The sequence below is a fragment of the Tachysurus fulvidraco genome, chromosome 14 (assembly GCF_022655615.1).
Source record: "Tachysurus fulvidraco isolate hzauxx_2018 chromosome 14, HZAU_PFXX_2.0, whole genome shotgun sequence".
Lineage (NCBI taxonomy): Eukaryota > Metazoa > Chordata > Actinopteri > Siluriformes > Bagridae > Tachysurus > Tachysurus fulvidraco.
The window spans coordinates 21,018,469-21,043,863 of NC_062531.1; the positions used below are offsets into that span (position 1 = coordinate 21,018,469).

General features: G+C 36.7%; 1 protein-coding gene and 1 long non-coding RNA gene across 2 annotated transcripts; both read right to left on the minus strand.

Annotated features, from left to right (window-relative positions):
* Positions 1-4,356: 4,356 nt before the first annotated feature.
* Positions 4,357-9,688, minus strand: LOC125138492. Its single transcript, XR_007137664.1, has 3 exons — positions 9,558-9,688; positions 4,638-4,687; positions 4,357-4,475 (listed from the first exon to the last, which is right to left on the minus strand). It is a non-coding gene; the product is annotated as an uncharacterized LOC125138492 (long non-coding RNA).
* Positions 9,689-15,229: 5,541 nt separating this feature from the next.
* On the minus strand, positions 15,230-24,691 carry LOC113655904 (rhamnose-binding lectin-like). The gene is made up of 21 exons (XM_047799972.1): positions 24,558-24,691; positions 24,423-24,458; positions 24,252-24,296; positions 24,009-24,138; positions 23,369-23,478; positions 23,082-23,126; positions 22,871-23,006; positions 22,657-22,767; positions 22,125-22,153; positions 19,161-19,211; positions 18,991-19,026; positions 18,838-18,882; positions 18,510-18,636; positions 17,967-18,076; positions 17,252-17,296; positions 17,019-17,154; positions 16,829-16,932; positions 16,364-16,408; positions 15,971-16,106; positions 15,747-15,854; positions 15,230-15,452 (listed from the first exon to the last, which is right to left on the minus strand). The coding sequence occupies exons 1-20, from the start codon at positions 24,589-24,591 to the stop codon at positions 15,749-15,751; spliced, it is 1,617 nt and encodes a 538-aa protein (XP_047655928.1). The 5' UTR covers positions 24,592-24,691; the 3' UTR covers positions 15,230-15,452; positions 15,747-15,748.
* Between the last annotated feature and the right edge of the window lie 704 nt (positions 24,692-25,395).

Sequence of the window (25,395 nt, forward strand, 5' to 3'; positions counted from 1 at the left end):
ACATCAACTTGCTGCAGATGGTGTCAACAATTCAGTGCACTTTGCACAAGGTGAAGCTGTACAGGAGAGTGATGCAAAACATGCCTTTTCTACACAGACGCCACAAACGGAGTCGCTTGAGGTACAGTATACTGAATGCAAGACACAAATTTGGACAAGCCAGCTTCATTTTGGAATAGGGTGCTGTGGAGTGATGAAACAAAGATTGTTATCTGGTCATAACAAGGTGTGTTATGCATGGTGGCAAAAGAACACAGCATTCCAAGAAAAACACTTGCTACCCACAGTAATATTTGGTAGAGGTTCCATCATGCCATGGGGCTGTGTGGCCAGTGCCTGTACTGGGAATCTGGTTAAAGTTGAGGGTCGCATGGATTCCACTCAATATCAGCAGATTCTTGAGAATAATGTTGAGGAATCAGTTGCAAAGTTGAAGTTACGCCGGGGCTGGATGTTTTAACAAGACAGCGACCCAAAACACTGCTCAAAATCTACTCAGGCATTTATGCAGAGGAACAAGTACCAGAGGCTGTTCTAGGATTTCATCTTTACAGGGGCTTAGCCCTCAGTGAGAATTTCAAACAAGAAGAGTTTTATATTATATATTATATGACTACACAGTAAGCCAAAAGTTATGGTATTATTTAAAATGGCAAAAGTAGACACCAAATGTTTTTGCATGATGTAATGATGCCAGTCTTGAATCAAATCAGTTCATGTATGTGTGAATTCTCTATGAACAGTATGTCCAATGAATGCAGTCATTAATAATAAAATATTCACAAGACAAAGACAAAATATATAATGTTATTTTTATTTAGTATTGAATGGATTGTTTGCATCAATATTTTGTTCGTGCTATCGACTCTGGTAAAAAGAATAGTGAGATTTCACTGCTTTTGGTTGTTGTCTTTGTGGTTTTCCGCCGATTAACGTTATAGAATCTATATAATATACTGTAGATAAATGCCTCCAGCTCTAACTGCACGTGCACACTGTGCTTGCCTGTGCTTCTCCGTTCAAATAAAGCAGACAGCTGAGGACGCACTTTTGAAAGACTACAACGCACGTGCGTAAAAGCTAAGTAAAAAAATCGCTCTTGGATCAAACTGATAAATAATTTTCTTTCCCAACGACGACATGTCCTTTTGTCATTTTAACGTAATTTTTATTGTTTATTTATGAGAGTAAAAATTATACTTTTAGGGTGGATGAGATCACAGACAGGGGGGCCTAGAACCGCCCCTGACAAGTACAATGTCCTGGAATGGCCATCCCAGTCCCCAGACCTGAATATAAACATCCGTGGACTGATTTGAAGTGGGCTGTCCATGCTCGGCAACCATCAAACCTAACTGAATTGGAGATGATTTGTAAGGAGGAATGGTCCAAAGTACATTCATCCAGAATCCAGACACTCATTACAGGCTATAGGAAGCATCTAGAGGCTGTTATTTCTGCTAAAGGAGGCTCTACTAAATATTGGTGATTTTTCTGTTGGGGTGCCCAAATGTGTGTACCTGTCTAATTTCGTTTTGATGCAAATTGCACATTTTCTTTTAATCTAATGAACCTCAATATGTGCGGTTTACCAATATGTGCAAATGTTCTGTTTAAGAGTTTTTAGACCACCAGGATCTCACCCTATTCTAAAAATATACGACTACGAGACTTTTAAAGTGTGATAATGTGTGTCAAGTCTGTACATTTTTCTTCTCCTTGTGGTATTATATTTTTATTTATCCAGAATTATGTGATGATAATATATGATTTAATCATTTTACACCAATTGAATGTGATTTTTGCATTCATGTACATGCTTCTGTTTTTCAGGGTCACGCTTTTCGATTACCTTTTGCACCTGTCATCTTAAGCGCTGTATTTAAAATGTTTATTAGTGTTTGTTTATTGACTGATAGATTAGACACAAACTGCAAGAATATTATTACCGACTGCACATAAATTCACACAATTCTCATCTGTTATGCTTGTATTCAGTTTATTGCTTAATCATTAGTACAGTGGATTAATTAAGAGCTACTAATTACAAGGTTTAAAGTCATAAAGTCAGTATACCTTCGCCCTTATCTAGAGAAGACATCTTACAAGCATTGTTAAGAATGTTTGACTGGCCTGTTTACTAAGGGAACAACCTTGTATAAGGACGTACAGATTTAAGTAAGATTAAACTTATTTCCTGAAACATAAAGTGATATGTTTTAAAGATATAATAAAAAAAAAGTTGCAAATTGCTATTGATGTTTGCTGACTTACCAGTTCAGAACATATCACTTTATACTGAGTTTCAGGAAATAAGTCTAATCTTACTTGATATACTCCTAGTTTTATTGTGTACAGTACAGTAAATGCAATGTCAATAAAGGCTTTCATTCATTCATTCATTCATTCATTCATTCATTCACTTAAAATTTGATCCTTCTACAGATAGATGGGTGGCAATAAGCTAACAGTCATATGCAATATATTAAAAATTCCTATACTATACTTTCTTATTCCACTTTCCTCATACCTCTCTGGGTTTATCTCATACATAACGGGTTAAACAACAAATCAAAAACCTTCTATAGAAACTAAAGACAATTAAAATATACGGTGTTAAAATTCATGAATTGTGCACACATTTTAGATTGTATTGAAGGACCAAAATATCCCGTTTGTTTGTATATAAGTGTTTGCGGCCAAAGTACACTGGGGTGGGTCACTTAAAGATAGGGGTTTCACTCACTAGCAGCTACTTTAAGAAGCCAAACTGATGGACATTTTTCAGCAATCAGTGTAAACAGTTTTGTGTGATGTGCAGCGTGTAGCAGGATAGTTCAATACAGATATTTTAATCTTCCCTAACACAGATGCCATGCTCTGCTTTTTCCCTATGTCACATTTATACAAAGAATATAAGTAAGCTTTTATGGCATTTGACAGATATCCTTATTTAGAGTACAGTAGGCATCTCACAAGCATTGTTAAGAATAAGTTTGTTGACTGGCCTGTTTACTAAGGGAAAAACCTTGTATAAGTGTATAAGGAAGTACAGAATTAAGTATGATTAAACCCCGCAGACAACCACCAAATGCCTATAACATCAACTTGCTGCAGATGGTGTCACTGTGCATCGTTCAACAATTCAGCGCAATTTTTGCACAAAGTGAAGCTGTATGGGAGAGATGCGAAAGATGCCTTTTCTACACAGACACCACAAACAGAGTCGCTTGAGGTATGCAAAACACACATTAACTTTTTGCACAGTAGAGTAGTTGATTATATAACATGAAAAACTGAGGTATCCCACCACGAAGACTCCTGCACTTTATCATGTGCATGGTTGCATATTTAAAGCTGATTCCTTTTCAGACTGAAGAGAGGCCACATGGGACAAAGTTTCAGTCACTCTAGTCTGTGAACAGCAGGAAATAGTTGTAGTACAGAATGTAAAATAACTGTCATATGGTACGTAAGATGATTTTTTTTTAAATATTCACGTTCATAAAGTATAAATATGTTTTGAATTATATTTTATGTTGTATCATCTTTTAAGCTTTAGTACATAATTAACGCTACATAGGCATGCAAGTATTTGACCACTTTTTTAATTTCAAATTTACTTTTTTTTTTTATACCCTGTAATTAGGCATAGTTCTTTCTTAAATATCAACACATTTATGATTTTGATTATTATTTAGATGGATGCCCCTTTGACTGAGTTGTTATGGGAGAAACAATAATACATCTGAATCATAAGCATGTGATTTGAATTGTAGCCAGCACTATGATCAAAGCTGCTATTATGGGAAATGAACTAACTTCTTACCAGGCAGCATTGAGAACTGATCAACACTGTGCTATATCTAATCTAATTTAATCTAATCTAATATAATGCATTGAATAAAGAAATACATACAGCAGACCGACGAGCTACAGCCGCCTCGCCTGCAGGAAATATATGAATTGTTAATAATAGAAAAAATATACCATGTGTTGTATTTAAATTCTGTAATTTATTGGATGAACAGTATTGAAAATAGGAGCTTAGAGCTCTCAACCAAGTATGAGTATACAAAGAAAAAATAAACAGTAAGATATTAATAAATAAACAGTAAGACTTGGACATACTAAAGTAAATAAAATAAATGCTGTTGATGCTATAGGTGCATAAAAATAATGTAGGCACATTGAAAAGATAATACAAAAAATATTCTGTAATATAGTAAGCATTCACATGAAGGCATCCTTTATGGAGACCTATGCTACATAAGAACTTTCTTCTTTCCTGTTTAATCAAGATTACTAAAAAGAAGTGACAAAAAAACTTTTCAGGGATTGTCAGAGAGATACTCACTGACTAGCGATGCAGGTATAGGACACTGAGAGGTATTTTGCAAAGTGTTCACATGGATCTGTAAAGATGGTGGAGTAAGCTTCTACTGTGCAACTGTTCTGTCCATTGCACCTGTAGGCTACATTAAAGTAAGATCTTACTCTTTGAACACTAGATATCAAGCAAGAACGTCTAAAGTTTTTTTATATCTCAATAGTATCCGCTCCTGCACAGATATACAGGTAAGCTTCCTTTGTTCAGTAACAACATGAACTTGATTAAAAAATGTGATTTTTCTTACCACAGTCCAGTGTGCGTTAGCCATGCTCACAGACCACAGCTACTGTAGATCTAGATAAATGAGACAAAGCAAATGCATGCAATCTGACAATATACAGATATCCAATTATTCATAAATCATTCTATCAAGATGTTATTAAAACCCAACACTGCTCTTAATCCTAGAACTTCATCCAACCCCCGAAACCTAGTGGTAGTGGTCTGAGTAGCATGTCGTAGGGACTGGAAAACTTTCGAGTTTTCTTAAAACTTAAAGCTTCACCACAGTGGTTCAAAACCAACACAAATGTTTTTGAATGGTCCAGTCCAAACTGGACTATATTTTTATTCAGATATTTAGAAATGATTGAATTGTCAGCAGAATCGTGCAGCAGATGAGCAAGAGCCATCATTGGCTCATATTAGTGCATTAACAGAGAACATTCTGGATTCTGCACTTTGACGACAATTGATTTCATAAGAGCCATCATAAATTCTAACACACTCCCATTCTATAAACTACTTACGATCATCGATGCAGTCGTAAGTGGTAGTGTAGTATTTGTAGTTTCCTTTGCATGGGTTAGAGCTGCCAAGCAATTCTGTCTTTACCTCACACTCTCTTAGTCCATTGCATCTGTTTGGGTAAAGGAGGGAGTGGAGGGACCCCTCGCATTCAGCAGAGTCTCTGTCACCTCAGATGAGAGGCCTGCCTCTAGGAACTGGTCCCCCTCAGGGGCCAGACCCAAAGCTTCCACATCTCGGGGTGGGAATGTAGGATTGCCCTGAGAGAGGAGATCCTTCCTGATGGGAACCTCCGTTGTGCGGTTCAGGAGGAAGACTAGGTCCGTGAAACAAACTCGAGAGGGCCACTAAGGGGCAACTAGGAGAAGGTTGACTCAGTCATGGCGCACTCTGGCTAGAAGTTGCAGGAGCAGAGCTACCGGGGAAAGGCATACAGACAAAGCCTCGGCTATGTCTATACCAGTGCATTCAGGCCCAAAGGGGCCAGATGAGAGAGGGAAAACCATAGTGGACAGTGTGTCGACTCCTTGGAGACGAACAGATCCACTTCCGCCTGGCCGAAAATCTGCCAGATTTGCTCCACCACATGGGGTTCGAGACGCCACTCCCCAGGCCTCAGAACCTGCCTTGAAAGGAAGTCTGCCTCCTGATTTACACGCCCTGGAATGAAAACCACTCTCAGTGAAAGAGACCTGGTCTCTGCCCAGAGCAGAATCTGCTGCGCCAACCTGAACAGGGGGCGTGAACACAGACCGCTCTGATGATTGTTATAGGACACCACTGCGGTGCTGTCTGTCCGTACTAAGACATGGCAGCCCCTAAGGTGTGGGAGAAAGTGTTTCAATGCTAGAAACACAGCCCTCATCTCCAGGCAATTTATGTGCCACGAGAGATGGGGTCCTCCCATAGACCTTGGGCAGGGCGGCCATCCAAGGCCGCTCCCAAGCCTGAAAGCAAGGCGTCCGTTGAAAGGGTCCTGCAATGGTGACACGCCCCTAGAATGGGACCCAAGGCCAAGAACCGGGGTCTTTTCCACATAAGAAGGGTACGAAGCCCACGGCGTGTAACCCGCATAACCCTGAGAGGATGTCTGCGAGGATAGAAGCCTGCACCCCTGAGCAAGAGCTGGAATGGCCTCATGTAAAGCATACCCAAAGGGATAACTTGGCTGCTGCTGACATGAGGCCGAGCACACTCTGCGCCTCGGCGACAGAGAGGCCTCGGCCCAGCCAAATAGCTTTCACTGCTGACAAGATGGAAGCCACCTGAGTGGGAGACAGATGTGCTCACATCGTGGTGGAGTCCAAAACTACACTCAGAAAGGTGGTTCTCTGAGAAGGAGAAAGCACACACTTTCCTGGGTTCAGCCTGAGGCCTAAAGACCTCATGTGGGCAAGCACAGCATCTCGATGACTGGCTGCCATAGCTGCCGACTGGGCCGGAATGAGCCAGTCGTTCAGGTAATTCAGTACACGGATGCCATGGAACAGCAACGGTGCTAGGGCAGTGTCCATGCAATTTGTAAATGTGCGTGGTGAAAGGGCTAGGCCAAAAGGAAGAACACAATACTGGTACACTTCGACCTCGAAAGTGAACCCGAGGAACTTCCTGTGCTCTGGCAGAATGCTTATTTGCGTCTTTGAGGTCTATAAGCGTCTTTGAGGTCGATCGTCACAAGCCAGTCTTTGGACCTGATCTGGGACACAATAAACTTGAGCATCTTGAACTTGTAAGTCTTCAGAGTACAGTTCAGAACCCGCAGGTCCAAAATTGGATGCAGCCCCCCTCCTTCTTGGGAACAACGAAATATCGGCTGTAAAAGCCGGAGTCCCGCTCTGGAAGGGGAACATCGTGGGCAACACACCCTGGAAGCATGGAAGACGGGAGGAAAACTGGATCCTGTACCCTTTTTCTACAGTATCCAGGACCCACTGAGACACCCCTGGCAGAAGTTTCCACACTGCCTGTTATTCTGACAGTGGCATCAACCTCCCGCAGACCTCCCAGGTGCCCTGAAACAGCGCACTGGCAGGTGCTAACCCAGAGAGATCCGTGCAAGGAATGGGAGCAGGCACAGACCCTACTGGCCCCCGAAACGGCAAAGGCGGCGTGGCAGGCAGTAGGGGGAGCATTCCTGAATAGCACGCTCCTAGGAACCTCAGCCCTCGGGCATCAGGACTCCTTTATAGCCCACCTGGCTGAGATGATGGACCTAAGGTCCCCTCTCACCAGACGGGTCTGGGCCCGGGTAAGCTGACCGGCCTCCCTAATCTTAGACCGGGGGGGACACGGGCCGCCACACTAACCCTTTTAACTGCCTGAGTGAGCTAGCAGGGGGTTGGGTGCCCTGGATGATGGCCCAGGCTGCTCGCTGCGGCGAGGGAGAAACTCCCTGAGTGCCAATGATTGGCGTTTCACCTCCTGGTGCCTGTCGATGACAGTACTCACTGCATCCCTGAACAAGCGTCCCTGAACATGCCCTGAGTCCAGGAGAAAGGACTTATTCTTATCTTTGATATCATTCAAATTGAGCCACAGGTGCCTCTCCGTGGCAACCAGCGCAGCCATTGAATGGCCTATGGAGTGGGCCAACTCTTTTGTGGTATGGGGCTCAAGGTCAGAGGCTCGGCGAGCTCAGATACCACCTGAGGTCCCAACCCCTTGCCACCGTCAAGCTCTGCAAGCAGGTCAGCCTGGTAGGCCTGCAAATCTGCCATGGTGTGCAGGGCCGCACCTGCACTCTGCAACCTCTATATCTCAGAAACGCTAAATGCCCTCTACAGGAGGCAATTGATAATGACCAATTAAAGGTACATCCAATATTAATGAGTCCATAATACGCAGAACAATATCCGGTATATGTCAAAAAAATGTAGGTCTCTACAATTTTATTTTGTGGGGTGTCTATTTTTCTTTACCTTTATTTCTTGGCCCTCTACACTTGGCCTGCTGCCTTATAGGCCTTAGCAACAAGGGCTGAAATGGTCCTACAAGGCTTGGATGGAAGGGCAGGTTTCCTCGACACGGGCGATGTAGGCGAAAGATGCAAGAGCCTGCAAGCGTCTGTTCAACCCCAGGCATCGCCCCTTACCCTATAATGGCTGAATAGTCAGACATGGCTGGAGAAAAAATACACGCCAAAAATGGATTTCTCCAGGACCTCAACACCTCAGCATAAAGGTCTGGAAAAAATGGAAGTCGCCTGCATAAAGGTCAGAAGTCAGAAAGACGTCGTCCAGCTTAGAACGGACGACACTAACTTCCTCTTCAGGCCATCTAAATTTAATCTAGCCACAGTGTGAGTCACCACCTCAAGGAGCTCCTTGAACACCACTGATTTTGTTGGCTGTTCAGAGGTGGAAAGCCCCTCCACGCCCGCATCAAGCTCCTCAGAGCCGGACGCGGAAAGCAGCATGCTCTCTTCCGTGTCGGGAGAAATCGCAGCTCCCTAAACCAAAATCGAGCAAACGGAGTCAGGGGAGAGGGCAAGAGAAAGAGAAACACCCATCCCCATGATAGAAGCCGCCGCGCCGCCTCGGTGGACGCAGGACCCGAACCACGAGGCGCAGCCGAAGCTGAAAATATAGCCAGGCAGGATCGAAGGGTACGCAGGTGGAATCCCTCACAATGCACGCAGCCGGCTCCCTCAAGAGCCAACTGGGCATGCTCCTCTCCCAAAGAAACAACTCAGAGAGTGCGTGTCGTCCCCCGTGATAAAGCGGGGGCACAGATGCACACATCTCTTAAAATACTTAGACTGTAACATATTTTGTTTTGCTCGCCTATTTTTCTCTCCTTGCACTTGACAGACAGGACAAACAATTGACACACATACACAGAGCACTTCCTGAAGACATAGAAAGCTGGAGCTGGTGACTTAGATGCCCTTATATGGACTTACTGGCGCGTAATCACTTTGTCACGTGTCCTTTCCGAGCCATTAAAATGGCGTGTGTGCACACAGAGCTTCAGACACAACTTCCTCAAAGAAGCATTCCCATAGCGTTATCACTGAAGCAGCGTCGAGTTCCCTCGAAAGGGAACATACTGATCATTACAAAGCACATATACACTGAGTCTCCTGTCATAAATATTAAATAATCATCCATTTACCGAATTAAATAATTAGTATTACTTGTATTAGCCAAATAAGTTCCTGTGTAAGTAACTGGAGGAAGAATATTGTATTAAACAATTTTATTACAATATTATCAACTTTGCAACAATACTGTTGCCTATTGTATAGTTGTGCTATTGTAGAATAACACATTGTGGATAATTAGATTCTAGTATGTAGCAGCTCTGGGGCATCAAATATTTCAAACATTTATTAAATTGATATTAAAGAAATTTTGTTTACATTTCTGATAGTTGTTGTGGATCTATTGTATATAGTATAAGCCAAGAAATACTTTACCTGTCAGCAATAGTGGAAACGGTACTGGAGCAGCTGGGATAAGTAACCTTAAGATTGGGATGTGGAGCACTGCAGATTTGGCTATCCGAACAGCCGTACGCAGTAAACATCACCTTTATCACTCCAGAGTCTAAGTACCATAGAAAATTTCAAATGTAAATATACATTTTTACTTTATTTACTTTCACATTACAATGCAATGATTTCTTACAGCTATACAGCATAACAAACATGACATTTAAACTTACCACAAGTGAGGCGCTGGACATCACCATCACAGGTAATCACAGTTTCTGAAAGAATTATTCACACAGTTATTTAAAATAAACCTGACTAATTTGTGCATGTTATCTGTGAAATAGTCATCATATGTTAGGTCATGTGAAAAAGATGTTTGATGGCATTGAAATATTACCTCCAGAAACAGGGAAACCAGGTGCTGCAATAAGCACTGTAAAGCAAACACAGATAAAAAAAAAACACAGATGGAAGATGTAAAAATAAATTAAAGGTCAACTCAAATACTAACCAATGTACATGCCAAGAAGTTGTCATTTGACCCACAGGGGCTCATTTTTACTTTCACTTCTCACAGCCCCATATTTTGTATAATAAAAAGTGAACCCAATTTAAGTAACCATCCATGATGTGCAAAGTATTTTCAAAACATTTACATTGCAGTACATATGTTCAGATGTATCAGAAGAAATCACAAAAAAGTGCATGTTGCCTTGAGACTACAATGTACTGTACTGGAATCGCATACTGTAGGCCCATACAGTATAAAGCATACTAGGATGGGAAACAAGCAAATTTTATTTGGAATTATCTAAATTGATTTGTCAATTCCATTTAGTAATGCAAGGATCCTCATATTTTCTATGCCACTTCAAAAAATATAAATCACAGGTGCCACTGACAGTTGATAAGATGAGAATGAGGCACAATACAATGCTGTGGATGATGAGCTCACAGTGCTTTAATAATGCTTTAATAAACTAACATAACAGTGATGATCGTCATGTCATTTGTGTTTATAACAAAAGTTTCTTAAAATTCAGACAATTCGTGTAATCCAATGCGGTGATTTTCCATACTGTTATCTGATAAACAAAGCTAAATAAGCATTTTAAACTCAGCACTTAGGCAAAAAGGTGCAAAAGGTAAAATAAAGGCCAGAATAAAGGCCAACAGTCCAGGGCTGTAATACAATCAAACACAGTTTAGACAACAACAAATTACACACATTAGCTTACTATAGTATATTATTACTATTCATAGACATAACATTCCACATACTAAATAAAAATAAGTCATAAACTCAAGAAAAATAGAATATTGTCAGGATGGTCTGAAATAAATGTGTGTGGAGTTTTATTAAACACATTGGATCAAATGTGAACTACAGAACCTGTTCAAATGTCCAACATTTGGACCCAGAACACCAATTCTGAAGTTTATGAATGAATAAACTTCAAAGATAAAATAAAAAATAGAACAAGAAGTAACCTTTCCTGCAGAAAGTGTACATTATAAAACTATAAGAAAGGCTCTATCAGCTATTCCTTCTCCTATCCGCCAGAGAAAGCCCTCGCCAAGTTTTGTTACTTAGTACAAAGTGTTGTTTTTTTTTTTTATTATTATTTATATACCACTGTATATGACTTTTTTTTTGGATTTTCTCTATTTTGCTTCCTATTATTTTATTTTTTATTGTTATTTTTTTTATTATTTCCTGATTTAATCGTTTGCTCTGTGCATTAATAAACCGCATATGGATTCTATAGATATTTATATGGATGTGGATTGTGGTTCCTACTTAGAAACCTAGCCTTTAATATGAAAGGAATAAAATATGATGGCTTGTGCATATGAGAAATAAAAAAAAATTGATATTAACAGAAAGTAATCTCTTTTCATGTTACAAAAAGTAAAAAAAAAGTCTCCTTAGAGAAAACTTCACTATCAAGGAGTAGACATTGCTTGTGTATATAAGAGCAGATTATTAGCGTATTATTATTATTATTATTATTATTATTATTATTATTATTATTATTATTAGTTAATTATTTTGATTAAATTAAGTATGTATTAAACATGACATTATAAGAATTAACTAGATTTTTTGGTTGAATGTTTGTGAATTTATTTGTCTAAACTTACTTTTAGTCATAGTTCACAAGGGCTTTAGTTCTTTTATTTTTACCCAAAATTAATGACAAGAGGTACAGTGAGGTATTTAACAGTTCAGGGACAAGGATCTTTAAAGATAGTTGAGGAAGCATCTACAGTGCAACTGTTAAATCCATCACAGCAATTAACAAAAGTCAGATTGTAAAAAAAAAAAAAAAAAGGTTTAAATAGTTTAAATAAACAAAAAGCTTATAGTGAGGTGACAGTTGAGAATGCTTTGCCTGGTGGGGATGAGTTTCATCAAAAGGGATGGGAAAACTGGTTAGGGATTTAATACACGGTTGGAGGTTTACCTTCTATCATGAAAACACTTTAAGCATTCTGCCAAGGCTACACTGGAGTAATTCAGAACCAAAAACAATTCTGAGCAGTTTTCTAAGTAAGAATGGACATATTGGATATTTCAGAAACCTAAAGTCCAAAGCTTATAGAGACGAATATTCCAGAAAATTAACAGCTGTAATTGCAGCAGAATATGATGCTCACTAAGGGCAGTAAAATAATGGCAAACTGAAATACGGTGTGTGTTTTATTGTTACCTGAGGTTATTTGTTTGTTTTATAAATGTTAGTTAAGAACACACAATTGTTATGCAGGGTAATAACACAGACGTGAAGGAGGGTGCACTTGACTATCTATCTATCTATCTATCTATCTATCTATCTATCTATCTATCTATCTATCTATCTATCTATCTATCTATCTATCTATCTATCTGTCGACCTAAGATGTATATGAATATTTAACATGATAAATCAATTTCTGAATATTTAATTTTATATAAAGTTATAATTTCTTTTCAATTTAAAAAATTACACAATCGCACATAACACTCATCAGTCTATAGACACAGGTGTAATTGCTTTTGTTATATTTGTAGATTCCTTTACGTGTGTCAGAGATGCAAAGCAAATCCATCTTTATCAAAACTATATAGTGAAATCCTTTCATTAGAATTCTAAAATGGCTGTGCATTTCTTTTTATTTAGAAAATGGTAACACAAGTTTGTCAGAGTGAATATCCATTACTATCCTTGTGAGAACATTTATATGGTGCTTAAGCCTATGAACAGTGCTTAACCCTGATCCCTTGACATCAGTGTATTATTTTTTAACTTGTAAATAAAGATGATATAACTATTTTTTAAAATGACATGTATAAGCTACTTGAGTTTTCGTTTTCATTTATTGTGCTTAAATACATAAGTAAATTCATATGGAAGTGCCCAAGTAATATTTACTTAGAGTTTTGTCATTTTATAAACTAACGCAAAAAAAATGACAAACTCAAGTAAAACTTACTCCACGAAGCCAGGCAATCTTTTCACATGCGCTCTTGGGCCCAAAGTGAAAAAAATTGTGAAAAGTTAAAATTTTCTGAAAGAATAAATTGGTCAATTTAGTTACGTTTGCAGAAAAGCATAGTGCTTTTAAGTTGTCTGCTGTCCTGGTGGTTAAAGAGTTAGTTTGTAAAAGAGATGATTTGCACAATGTTACGGCTTAAGCCTTTATTCTTGCATTAGTGTGGTGTTTTCAATTTGACTTGGTCTCTTCTTTTTTTTCTCCCAGGTTAGGCTCCGCCCCTGCACACCTGCGGCCATTCATAATCGGGTGGAAATAAAAGGGGAGAGTAACGAGCGAAGAGTGGGCCCTGAGTTTGCACTATTTCCACGCAGAACTCCAGTCAACAGGTCACGGCCACTACCCCTGGCTTAGCTTCCAGTGAGCGCGGCACCCACTGGAGGGAAGCTCTTTCTTCCTCTCTTCCGTCACATTCGTGTTGACGTTTAGTACCGAACTGAGCTTCATGTGTGCGTCTTGCCCAGGTGTTGCTGATCGCTGTGTTCTTTTTGGTTTCCATTATATTCTCCTTTTTGTTCTGCGTTGTGTGTGTTCATGAATGGTTTAGGGAAGTTACTAGTTGCCTGTGATGCGTGAGTGCAGTTAATTAATTAATAAACTGATAAAACTGTCCTTTCTGACTCTCGTGTCCTTTTATGTTACTTGCCCCCCCCCCCCCCCCACGAGCAGTGTTGAAAGTGGGGTTCGTAACAACAAACACGTTGCTAAACGTTATTAGCAAACGGCATCTGTGTCAAAAACAACTGTCTTGTGTGTAATCTATGGCAGCAGTTCCCAAAGTGGGGTGTCCCAAAGATTGATACTGTAGGCCATTAACTTTAAACGTGACGCTAATTCCCCATTAATCCACATCAACTATACTGCTTTGTCTTATTGATAAAATCGATAAGCGCTTGATGATATTAATCATGTTAAACAGAGATTATACTCCCCATTGGTCCTATACAATTTTCTAATACTGTATGTATTCAGGCAGCCTTAACTCTATCAGATAGATGACTGTAAACATTTATTGTTGATACATACATGAATGCAGTTGTTTCAAAATGAATTAAGTGGTCAAATGTCAAATCAATAAGAACAGAATGTTTACTCTAATGTGTTCATAAAAATCTATTTCTGACATTTCTAAAATATGTTCCACAGATTGCAGTAACCATTAAACCTCATGCAAGGTAAGTGCAATGCTGCAGTATTACACCGATTTCTATAGATATACATACATATACACACATATACAACCACACACAAATATAAACACGGCTCAAACACGGAAATGCACAATACACAATTGCCTAAAACCTATTACAGTACGGCAGCTTTGCAGGTAGTTTTTTTAAGTTTCTTGTAGACACAAATGAGACCAAATCTCTGTGTGTGGGATTTATCACATAAATCAAAGAGAACATACAACCTACTGTACAGTATTGTAACCACTTTGCACTTGTGATTGACAGGATGTCGGCAGAGACATGATTAAAGATGCTCCAATCATATAATAAAGATCAATAGGCAGCACATCAGCACTTAAATTCAAGTCAGGAGCAAGGCTTTCTTAAATTATTATTAAACTAGGTATTGGATTCAGGTTAGGTAAGATAGGGTAAGATGTGTTTAGATGTTTTCAAACATGTTTGCATTTCAATTGGCCATCATCGCTGATGTCATCATCATCATTGAGGTGCTGTTATGATGTAAGAATCTGACAAATGTGTGCCTTCTGCTAATGGGCTTCATTTACTCCTTGAACTAAGAAACACAAGTCTTTCAGAAAATGGATGCTTTAAAGTTTTCTCTGAAAGTTACTTTCTCTGAAAGTATATGTTTATATATAAATATATTTTATATATATTATAATTATATATTTTTATTGAGCACTTAACATGTATTGCCTTTGCACAAATTACAACCCCATAATAACGTATTGTTTATAAATTTTGCTTATCTCTTAAACTGGCTGCTTGTATGACAGTACTGTTTTTTACAATCATCTGCCTGTTAATAACTATTTGCACCTATCTGCTTGAGCATTTTATTTACAATATTTTTGGACTTTGTTTATTGAATCATGGTTTGGAAGGTGAACTTTCCACATAAAGTCACACAAATCTCATCACTCTTATGCTTGCATTGACTTTATTGTGACACTTTTTTGTAATCAATAGTAAGTAACACATATGTTTAGCTTCAGTTGATTATATAACATGCAAATATTAAGTACACCAAAACCAAAAATCCCACATTGTATGAACTGATGGTTACATATTAAGAATCAAGTCTCAGACTGCTTCAGACTGAAGAGAGGCCTATGGAGATAAAGCTGGGTTCCCTCGTGTTATTCTGCCAACAGCATTAAAGACGATGGGAATGAGAGAAGTTGTAGTTCTGAACATTAAATACGTTTCATATTACATGTGTTGTAGTCGTCATTAAATAATACTGATTAAATCTATATATATATATATATATATATATATATATATATATATATATATATATATATATATATATATATATATATATTTCATTGGCCGTTAAATTAGTGATTGTGATTATTAGTGATTATTACCATTTTTTAATTTAAACAATGTATAAATCCTTTATGTATTTCATATGTAAGAAAGAGAAACTTACAGTTAGAAACAGGAGTACACAACTGTCAGGTACTTATAAGTGAGAAAACATGGGTCAAAGAAGACCTCATTTGTAGCAGGCACATTACAGCTGCTCTGTCCCTCACATCTGCAAAACAACAGATTTTGATTTAAATTGTACCCAGAAAATATTATCATATTTTAATGATAACAGTCATGTATAGTAATGATGAAAAATCACAGTTCAGGTACATCTTCCATTACCTAGCTGCAACTTTATTTAGTGCATCAGGTGTGTAGCAGTTTGTGACAGTGAGTTGACTGGCAGGTCGTCCCGAAGAACATGTGGTGGTATCGGTTCGGCCGTAGTTAGCGCTGATAACATTTATACGGCGAGCACCTACAGGTTGAACCATTTTACACAGGGGATAATAGGTTAGCAAAACAGTTGAAAAAATGGAGAGTAAATCAGTGGAAAAAGACCAATGTCTTGGGGTAACACTTATTATTACATAGCTTTTCTAGGAAATGTATTTATAGTTGGTGCTTATTGTCTTAAAATGTTTGTTCTATAATTGGTAGTGTATAATGTAATCTTTATTATGTAGCTAAATTAAAAGGTAGATCAATACAATAAATAAAAAAATAAACACAAACCACATGTCAGTACAGCAGTATTGCCTTCACAGGTCACAAGTGTCCCTGCAAGATACAGATTCATTGATGAATTATTTGGTTTGCTCTGTCATTTTTGTACAGACTGTGTGACCAAAGATATAAAATTATTCTGAATGTCAAGATATTTTAATTCCAATTTAAAAATAAATGTTTACTAGCATAACAAGAAAAAACTATAGATCTATTAAATATCCTTGAAATAAAATTGTTATTAATTAAATGATTAAAACACAATGCAGGCACATAAAGTCATACTGTGTTTTTTCATAGTAAACACCTGACTACACCAGAATCAGCATCCTGGTAGGAACCTAACCTTGGATCAATGTTTTCTATTTGTTGTAGCCAACTTTTAGTCATAGCTCAGATGTCAAATGTGCTTTAGATCATTCCTGTTTATCCAAGATCGCTGAAAGAATTCAACAAGAAGCTCAGATTACTCACTATTGCACTTGTAGGACACAGTGAGGTATTTAGCAGTCCCAATGCAAGGATCGGTAAAGATGGTGTATGAAGATTGTACAGTGCATTTGTTCTTTCCATTACACCTTTAAATAAAAGTAAATGTTAATAAGTAGAAGTAAACATGCTTCTTACTCTACAAACATTTATAAGATCATATAAAGAAGGGTACATTGAGGTCACTTTGGAGAGTGTGTTTGGAGCGTAACAGTTGGTGTTCTGGAACAAACTGCTCAAAAGTCCATTTACGCAGGTTAGTGAATCAGCACGGCCATAGTTTGCATTTATGATCTGAATAGAACCATCTCCTGCACAGAGACATATGTAAAATTGCAGTAGACCAATGGCAACATCAAAAGTGTTAAAATGCTCAGCACCCCAACAATAAGGCTCTAGAGATCTTACCACAGTCCAGTGTGCTGTAGCCTTGCTCACAGATCACAATGTTCTCTAAAGAAAGGACACAATATGTACTCAATGTGTGGATAAACTAGTATAAACCATAGGAATTAGTTCTGAAATTATTATATTGACTCAAAAACAAACAAGAACTTCTAGGTACAGTATTATAGAAGTGTTTGAAAGAAGGACATCTGAGATTTAAAGAAACAAATAGTATTAGAGTAATATGAAATGTATTCATAACTAGCTTCATAAACTACTATATATATATATATATATATATATATATATATATATATATATATATATATATATATATTTATTTATTTATTTATTTATTTAACTCCTTAACTCCTTTAATGTATCTGTTTATATAACTTGCTAGTTTCTAGTTGGGTATTTTAGTAGATTTTAGTATTTTAGTTACTTTCTTTCTTTCTTTCTTTCTTTTATTTCTTTCAGAAATTAAGAAAGACACCGAAAAATACATAACTGGATTTTACAGATTTTTTTTAAGAGAGATAGAAGTGGAATCTGTCAGTGGAACAATCTGGATTAGTTTATACATTCACTGAGTTGGTACTGGTGCAGTGATGAGGACAGTATTATATTTATATATAGATATATCTATAGACAACTCTATATACAAGGTCAGTATTGTTGTCTACGCACTGAGCATTATCTTCAGTACGTATTATTCCCATAAGTGTCTGCTTACGGCCACTGATGCAGTCATAAGTGGTGTTGTAGTACTTGTAGGTTCCAAAACATGGGTCAGGGTTGCCAAGTAAATCAGTCTTTACCTCACACTCTCTTAGTCCATTGCACCTATTTGGGGTATATAGACCAAATGCTGTCACCAGTGTTATGATATTGTTTCTTCAGAATTTGGAATAAATAACAGACAAAAAATGTAAATTATTTGCAATATTCAAAGACAAATCATAAATGAATTATTCAACAAACTACAATAAGTAATTGTTGATATAGTAAAGGTAAGGACATATTTTATTTAACATTAATGGAAGGAGACTCCCATATTAGTCAGTAAAAGGACAATCCCAGTTGATTGGTTACTTAACAAGCTGCATATTCTGTTTTATTAGCTTGACACACATTTTCTATTTTATTAACTAAAGGCTGGAGAGGAAACGGCATTTAATAGCCTCTATGGCTTAAGTGGTAACTTCTCATGGACATTCTACAACACATGAATTATGGGCCATTCCACTGATGTGTTATAACCCAAAAAAATATGTACCTGTCAGCAATAGTAGAAATACTCAAGGCACAGTTGGTGTTAGCGACCTCAGAAGGGGGCCGATTACTACAGGTGTCACGGTTTGTACGTCCATATATAGTAGACTTCACCTTTATCAGTCCAGTGTCTGAAGACACAATAAACCAAAAACAAACACAAACATATGCTGTCTCAGTCTTTCTTGTTTGCAACTCAGAAGCCTGTGTCTTTTCATAGCAATATTGCAAAGAGTATTGCAATATTTAGTTTCCTGTAGTAATAAAATAATTACATATACCGATCATAGGCTTATTACATACTGTTAGAAAATGTGAAACATTTAACTTACCACAAGCGAGGTGCTGGATATTACCATAGCAGGTAATCATATTCTCTGAAACAATAAATTATTTTCATAGATATTTTCACAGGTATATCTGAAGTATTTACTATGTATTATAGAATTAATATTTTAAGCTGTTTGACTACATTCAGTTTTTACCTCCGGAAACAAGCCAACTGTTGGCTGCAATAAGTACTATAAAGCAAAACACAGGCAGATTAATAAAAGAAACAACTTCCACATTGTTTACTATTTCTCCTCTTAAGATGCAGGTTTAATTTAACTGAACACACTCATAGATTTTATATGGAAAGCACAGAAGAACTTACAGGTGAGTAGCGTGAGCCTCAGTAGGAGCATTATGATGCTGGTGTTGATGAATCAAGTGATGGACCACTGGAAGAGCTTCTTTTATAAAGGGTTCCAGGAAATAGAAAAACAACATATTGAAAATTAATATACTGTACTTCCTTATTCCACTTTTCCTCATACTTCTCTGGGTTTATCTCATACATAACGGGTTAAACAACAAATCAAAAACCTTCTATAGAAACTAGAGACAATTAAAATATACAGTGTTAAAATTCATTAATTGTGCACACATTTTAGATTGTATTGAAGGACCAAAATATCCCGTTTGTTTGTATATGAGTGTTTGCGGCCAAAGTACACTGGGGTGGGTCACTTAAAGATAGGGGTTTCACTCACTAGCAGCTACTTTAAGAAGCCACACTGATGGACATTTCTCAGCAATCAGTGTAAACAGTTTTGTGTGATGTGCAGCGTGTAGCAGGATAGTTCAATACAGATATTTTAATCTTCCCTAACACAGATGCCATGCGGTGCTTTTTCCCTCTGTCACTTTTTTATTATTTTAACAAAGAATGTAAGTAAGCATTTATGGCATTTGGCAGATATCCTTACCTAGAGTAGACATTTCACAAGCAAAGTTATGAATACATTTTTTTTGTCTGCCGTGTTTATTAAGGGAAAAACCTTGTATAAGGATGTACAGATTTAAGTAAGATTTATTTCCTGAAACTCAATAAAGTGATATGTTTTAAAGCTATAATAAAAAAACAGTTGTGAATTGATATTAATGTTTGATGGCCTGTCAGTTCAGAACATATCACTTTATACTGAGTTTCAGGAAATAATTCTAATTTTACTTGCTATCCTCCTAGTTTCTTTGTATACAGTAAATGCAAAGACAATAAAGGCTTTCATTCATTCATTCACTTAAATCTGTACTTCCTTATACAAGGTTTTACCCTTATTAAACAGGCCAGACAAAAAAAAGTGACCCTTCTACAGATAGTTGGGTGGCAATAAGCTAAATTACAGTCGTATGCAAAAGTTTAGGAACCCCTGACAATTTCCATGATTTTCATTTATAAATATTTGGGTGTTTGGATCAGCAATTTCATTTTGATCTATCATATAACTGAAGGAAACAGTAATATTTCAGTAGTGAAATGAGGTTTATTGGATTAACAGAAAATGTGCAATATGCATCAAAACAAAATTAGACAGGTGCACATAATACATACAGTATTGTGCACTATTTTATCAGACTTGCACATTTTTATGAACAGCAGATATGTTAATCCCTCTCCACTGCTTCTCTCTTTCTACCCATCCTGAGGCATCCAGACATTGTACCAGCTCCGATCGTCTTCAGTGCGATGAAGATTTTGGACCTCCACTGAGACGAGGCCGACTCTGTGAGAATCCTGAGACATCTACAGATCTACCAGCTCCAGTTGGACTCTGTGATACTAAAAAGGAGATCTGAACTCCATGTGATCCTTACACCAATACGACATTTGTTTGACTGTATATTTATAATAACTCCCTCCAGTGTCAACCATATGAGGATGGGTTCCCCTTTGAGTCTGGTTCCTCTCAAGGTTTCTTCCTTCACCAATTTAAGAGTTTTTCCTTGCCACTGCTGCCTGAGTCACCTCAGACTTGCTCATTGGGGATAAATACATACACATTGTGAACTATATACATCTAATAATCTTGAATTTTTTATTAAATTAATTCTTTATATTATTCCTCTATGTTTACCTTCTGTTCTATGTTTATGTTCTGTAAAGCTGCTTTGAGACAATGTCTACTGTAAAAATACAAATAAACCTGAATTGAAATTAATTGAATTGTTTAAGAGATTAAGTATTTTAGAACATAGGAATCTCACCCTATTCTAAAAATATAGGACTACAAGACTTTTAAAGTGGGATAATGTGTGTCAAGTCTGTACATTTTTCTTCTCCTTGTAGTATTATATTTTAATTTATCTAGAATTATGTGATTATATGATTTAATCATTTTACACCAATTCAGTGTGATTTTTGCATTTGTGTACATGCTTCTGTTTTTCTGGGTCACTCTTCTTGATTACCTTTTGCACCTGTCAGCTTAAGCACTGTATTAAAAATGTTTATTAGTGTTTGTTTATTGACTGATAGATTAGACACAAACTGCCAGAATATTAACCAACTGCACATAAATTCACACAATTCTCATCTGTTATGCTTGCATTCAGAGGACAGTTTATTGCTTAATCATTAGAACAGTGGATTAGTTTAAAAGCTACTGATTACAAGGTTTAAAGTCATAAAGTCAGTAGAGTAGAATTATCCCACCACAAAGACTCCTGCACTTTATGATGTGCATGGTTGCATATTTAAAGCTGATTCCTTTTCAGACGGAAGAGAGGCCACATGGGAAAAAGCTGCAGTCACTCTATTCTGCGAAAAGCAGGGAAAAAGTATAGTTGTAGTACAGAATGTAAAATAACTGTCATATAGTACTTAAAAAAAGATGTGATTCAAAATGAAATAAAAAAAGATTTAAAATATTTACATTTAAAAAAAAAATTTAAATTATTCATGAAGTATAAATATGTTTTGAATTATGTTTTATGTTGTATCATCTTTAAGATTTAGTACATAATTAACACTACATAAGCATGCAAGTATTTTACCACTTTTTTAAATTCAAATGTACTTTTTTCTTTCTTAAATAACAACACATTTATTATTTAGATAATTATTTAGATGGATTTAGATAATTATTTTGACTGAGTTGTTATGGGATAAACAATAATACATTTGAATGGTTATAAGCATGTGATTTGAATTGTAGCCAGCACTATGATCAAAGCTGCTATTATGGGAAATAAACTAACTTCTTACCAGGCAGCATTGAGAACTGATCAACATTGTGCTATATCTAATCTAATGTAATATAATATAATATAATGCATTGAATAAAGAAATACATACAGCAGAGTGATGAGCTACAGCCACCAGCCCTGCAGGAAACATATGAATTGTTAATAATAGAAAAAAAAATTGCATGTGTTGTATTTAAATTCTGTAATTAATTGGATGAACAGAATTGAAAATAGGAGCTTAGAGCTCTCAACCAAGAATGAGTATACAAAAAAAAAATAAACAGTAAGACTTTAATAAATAAACAGTAAGACTTGGACATACTGAAGTAAATAAAATAAATGCTGTTGATGCTATACAGTAGGTGCATAAAAATAATGTAGGCACATTTAAAAGATAATACGAAAAATATTCTGTAATATAGTAAGCATTCACGTGAAGGCATCCTTTATGGAGACCTATGCTAGGTTTCTGAATTGATTTGACCTTGTCTACTTTATTTGTTCTGTGTTCTGTCATCCATTTGCTTTAACATACTTTTTAATCATGAGCTCATAAGGACTTTCTTCTTTCCTGTTTAATCAAGATTACTAAAAAGACAACAAAAAAATAACTTTTCAGGGATTGTCAGTGAGATACTCACTGATTAGCGATGCAGGTATAGGACACTGTGAGGTATTTAGCAGTTGGTTTACAAGGATCTGTAAAGATGGTGGAGGAAGCTTCTACTGTGCAACTGTTCTGTCCATTACACCTGTACATTACATTAAGATGTTACTCTTTGAACACTAGATATCAAGCAAGTACATCTAATAAGTTGCTTTTAAAAACGAAAAAGCTTAAAAAAAACATCTCACAGTGAGGTGACAGTTGAGAGTGCATTTGGAGAGTAGCAGTTGGTGTTCTGGGTCAAACCGTTGGGAATTCCACTTGAACAGGTTACAGAATCAGCACGCCCAAAGTTCGCATTCAAGATATGAATAGTATCCACTCCTGCACAGATATACAGGTAAGCTTCCTTTGTTCAGCAACAACATGAATGAAATTTAAAAAAGTGATTTTTCTTACCACAGTCCAGTGTGCGGTAGCCGTGCTCACAGACCACAGCTACATCTAGATAAAGGAGACAAAGCAAATGCATACAGTCTGACAATATACAGATATCCAACCTTACATAAGTATTCATAGATCATTCTATCAAGAGGTTATTAAAACCCAACACTGCTCTTAATCCTAGAACTTCATCCAACCCCCGAAACCTAGTGGTAGTGGTATGAGTAGCATGTCGTAGAGATGAGCTCTTTCATAAGAGCCATCATAAATTCTAACACACTTTCACTCTATAGACTACTTACGGGCATCGATGCAGTCGTAAGTGGTAGTGTAGTATTTGTAGGTTCCTTTGCATGGGTCAGAGCTGCCAAGCAAATCTGTCTTTACCTCACACTCTCTTAGTCCATTGCATCTGTTTGGGTAAACAGAGCAAATACGCTAAGCAGGGTTATGTATCATACATTTTATACCTTTACATTTATCTTTAAAATAGTGTAACATCAAGTCATTTTCTCTTATTTTGAGCACCTTTAGATTGTCATTTTCTCAGCAGCACAAACATTTTTTTTTCTTGAAAATAATAGCAAAACTTGCCCTTGTTGGAAACCTTACTGATCATTACAAAGCACTTATACACTGAGACTCCTGTCATAAATATTAAATAAACATCTATTTACAGAATTAAATAATTACTATTACTTGTATTAGCCTGTTTAATCACATTCATTGTATAAGTAAAAACTGTAAAAAAATATATATATATTGTATTAAACAGTTTTATTACAATATTATCAACTTTGCAACAAAGTGTCTAGTATTTAGCAGCTCTGTGGCATCAATTATTTCAAACGTTTATTAAATTGATATTAAAGAAATTTTGTTTACATTTCTGACAGTTGTTGTGGATCTATTGTGTATAGTATAAGCCAAGAAACACTGTACCTGTCAGCAATAGTGGAAACAGTACTGGAGCAGCTGGTATCAGTAACCTTAAGATTGGGATGTGGAGCACTGCAGATTTGGCTATCCGAACGGCCGTACACAGTAGACGTCACCTTTATCACTCCAGAGTCTAAGTAACAGAAAATTTCAAATGTAAATATACATTTTTACTTTATTTAGTTTCACATAATAATGTAATTTCTTACAGCTATACAGTATAACAGACATGGCATTTAAACTTACCACAAGTGAGGCGCTGGACATCACCATCACAGGTAATCACAGTTTCTGAATGAAAAAAATGTTCACACAGATATTTAAAATAAACCTCACTGATTTGTGCATGTTCTCTATAAAACAGTTATCACATGTTAGGTTATATGAAAAAGGTGTTTGATGGCATTGAAATATTACCTCCAGAAACATGCAAACCAGGTGCTGCAATAAGCACTGTAAAGCAAACACAGATAACAAACACAGATGGAAGATGTAAAAATGAATTAAAAGTCAACCATGGAGTTCACATGGAAAAGCATGGAAGAAACTTACGGGTGAGTAGAGTGAGCTTCAGGCAGAGCATCATGATGCTGATTGTGTTGAAGCAGTGATGTTGGATGTAGATGCTGTGGGATGTGTTGAAGTGCTGCACCACTGGCTCTGCTCCCCTTATATATAGTATATCATTTAACTGAAAACAAAAAAAATTGCACTTAAGACATTCCATAGACACACCCAGGATGCATTATAATCAAAGATAATTGTATACATATATATTTTTTTCATATCTAAATATGTAGGTCAAGCCATTATGGTGTAATTCATAATGAGTTTAATGGCAAACAGGTTTGCAGGAATTAAGACAAACAGGTGAAGATTAGGGGTAAGTTAGAATACTGGCTTTAACCACACATCAAAAAAGCTTTTTTTTTTTTTTTAACAGTATCCAACACTATGAGAGGGGATTATTGGTACCATGTTACCTCCAGGCAATGTAACCCATTTTAGCTTTTTTCAATAAAATTGAGACACACATTTAATTGGTCAAATCTATCTCTGTGAAGAGGAACTCAAATACTAACCAGTCTACATGCCAAAAAGTGGTCATTTTACCCACAGGGGCTCATTTTTACTTTTGCTTCTTACAGCCCCATATTTTGTCTAATGAAAAGTGAACCCAATTTAATTAACCATCCATGATGTGTAAAGTATTTTCAAAACTTTTACATTACATATGTTCAGATGTATCAGAAGAAATCACAAAAAAGTGCATGTTGCCTTGAGGTTACAATGTACTGTAAAAAAAAAAAAATACTTTTTACTACACTGTTATAAAATATTCTGATTGATAAGAAGTAAAGTAATTTATCATTTACAAGTAAATGATTGT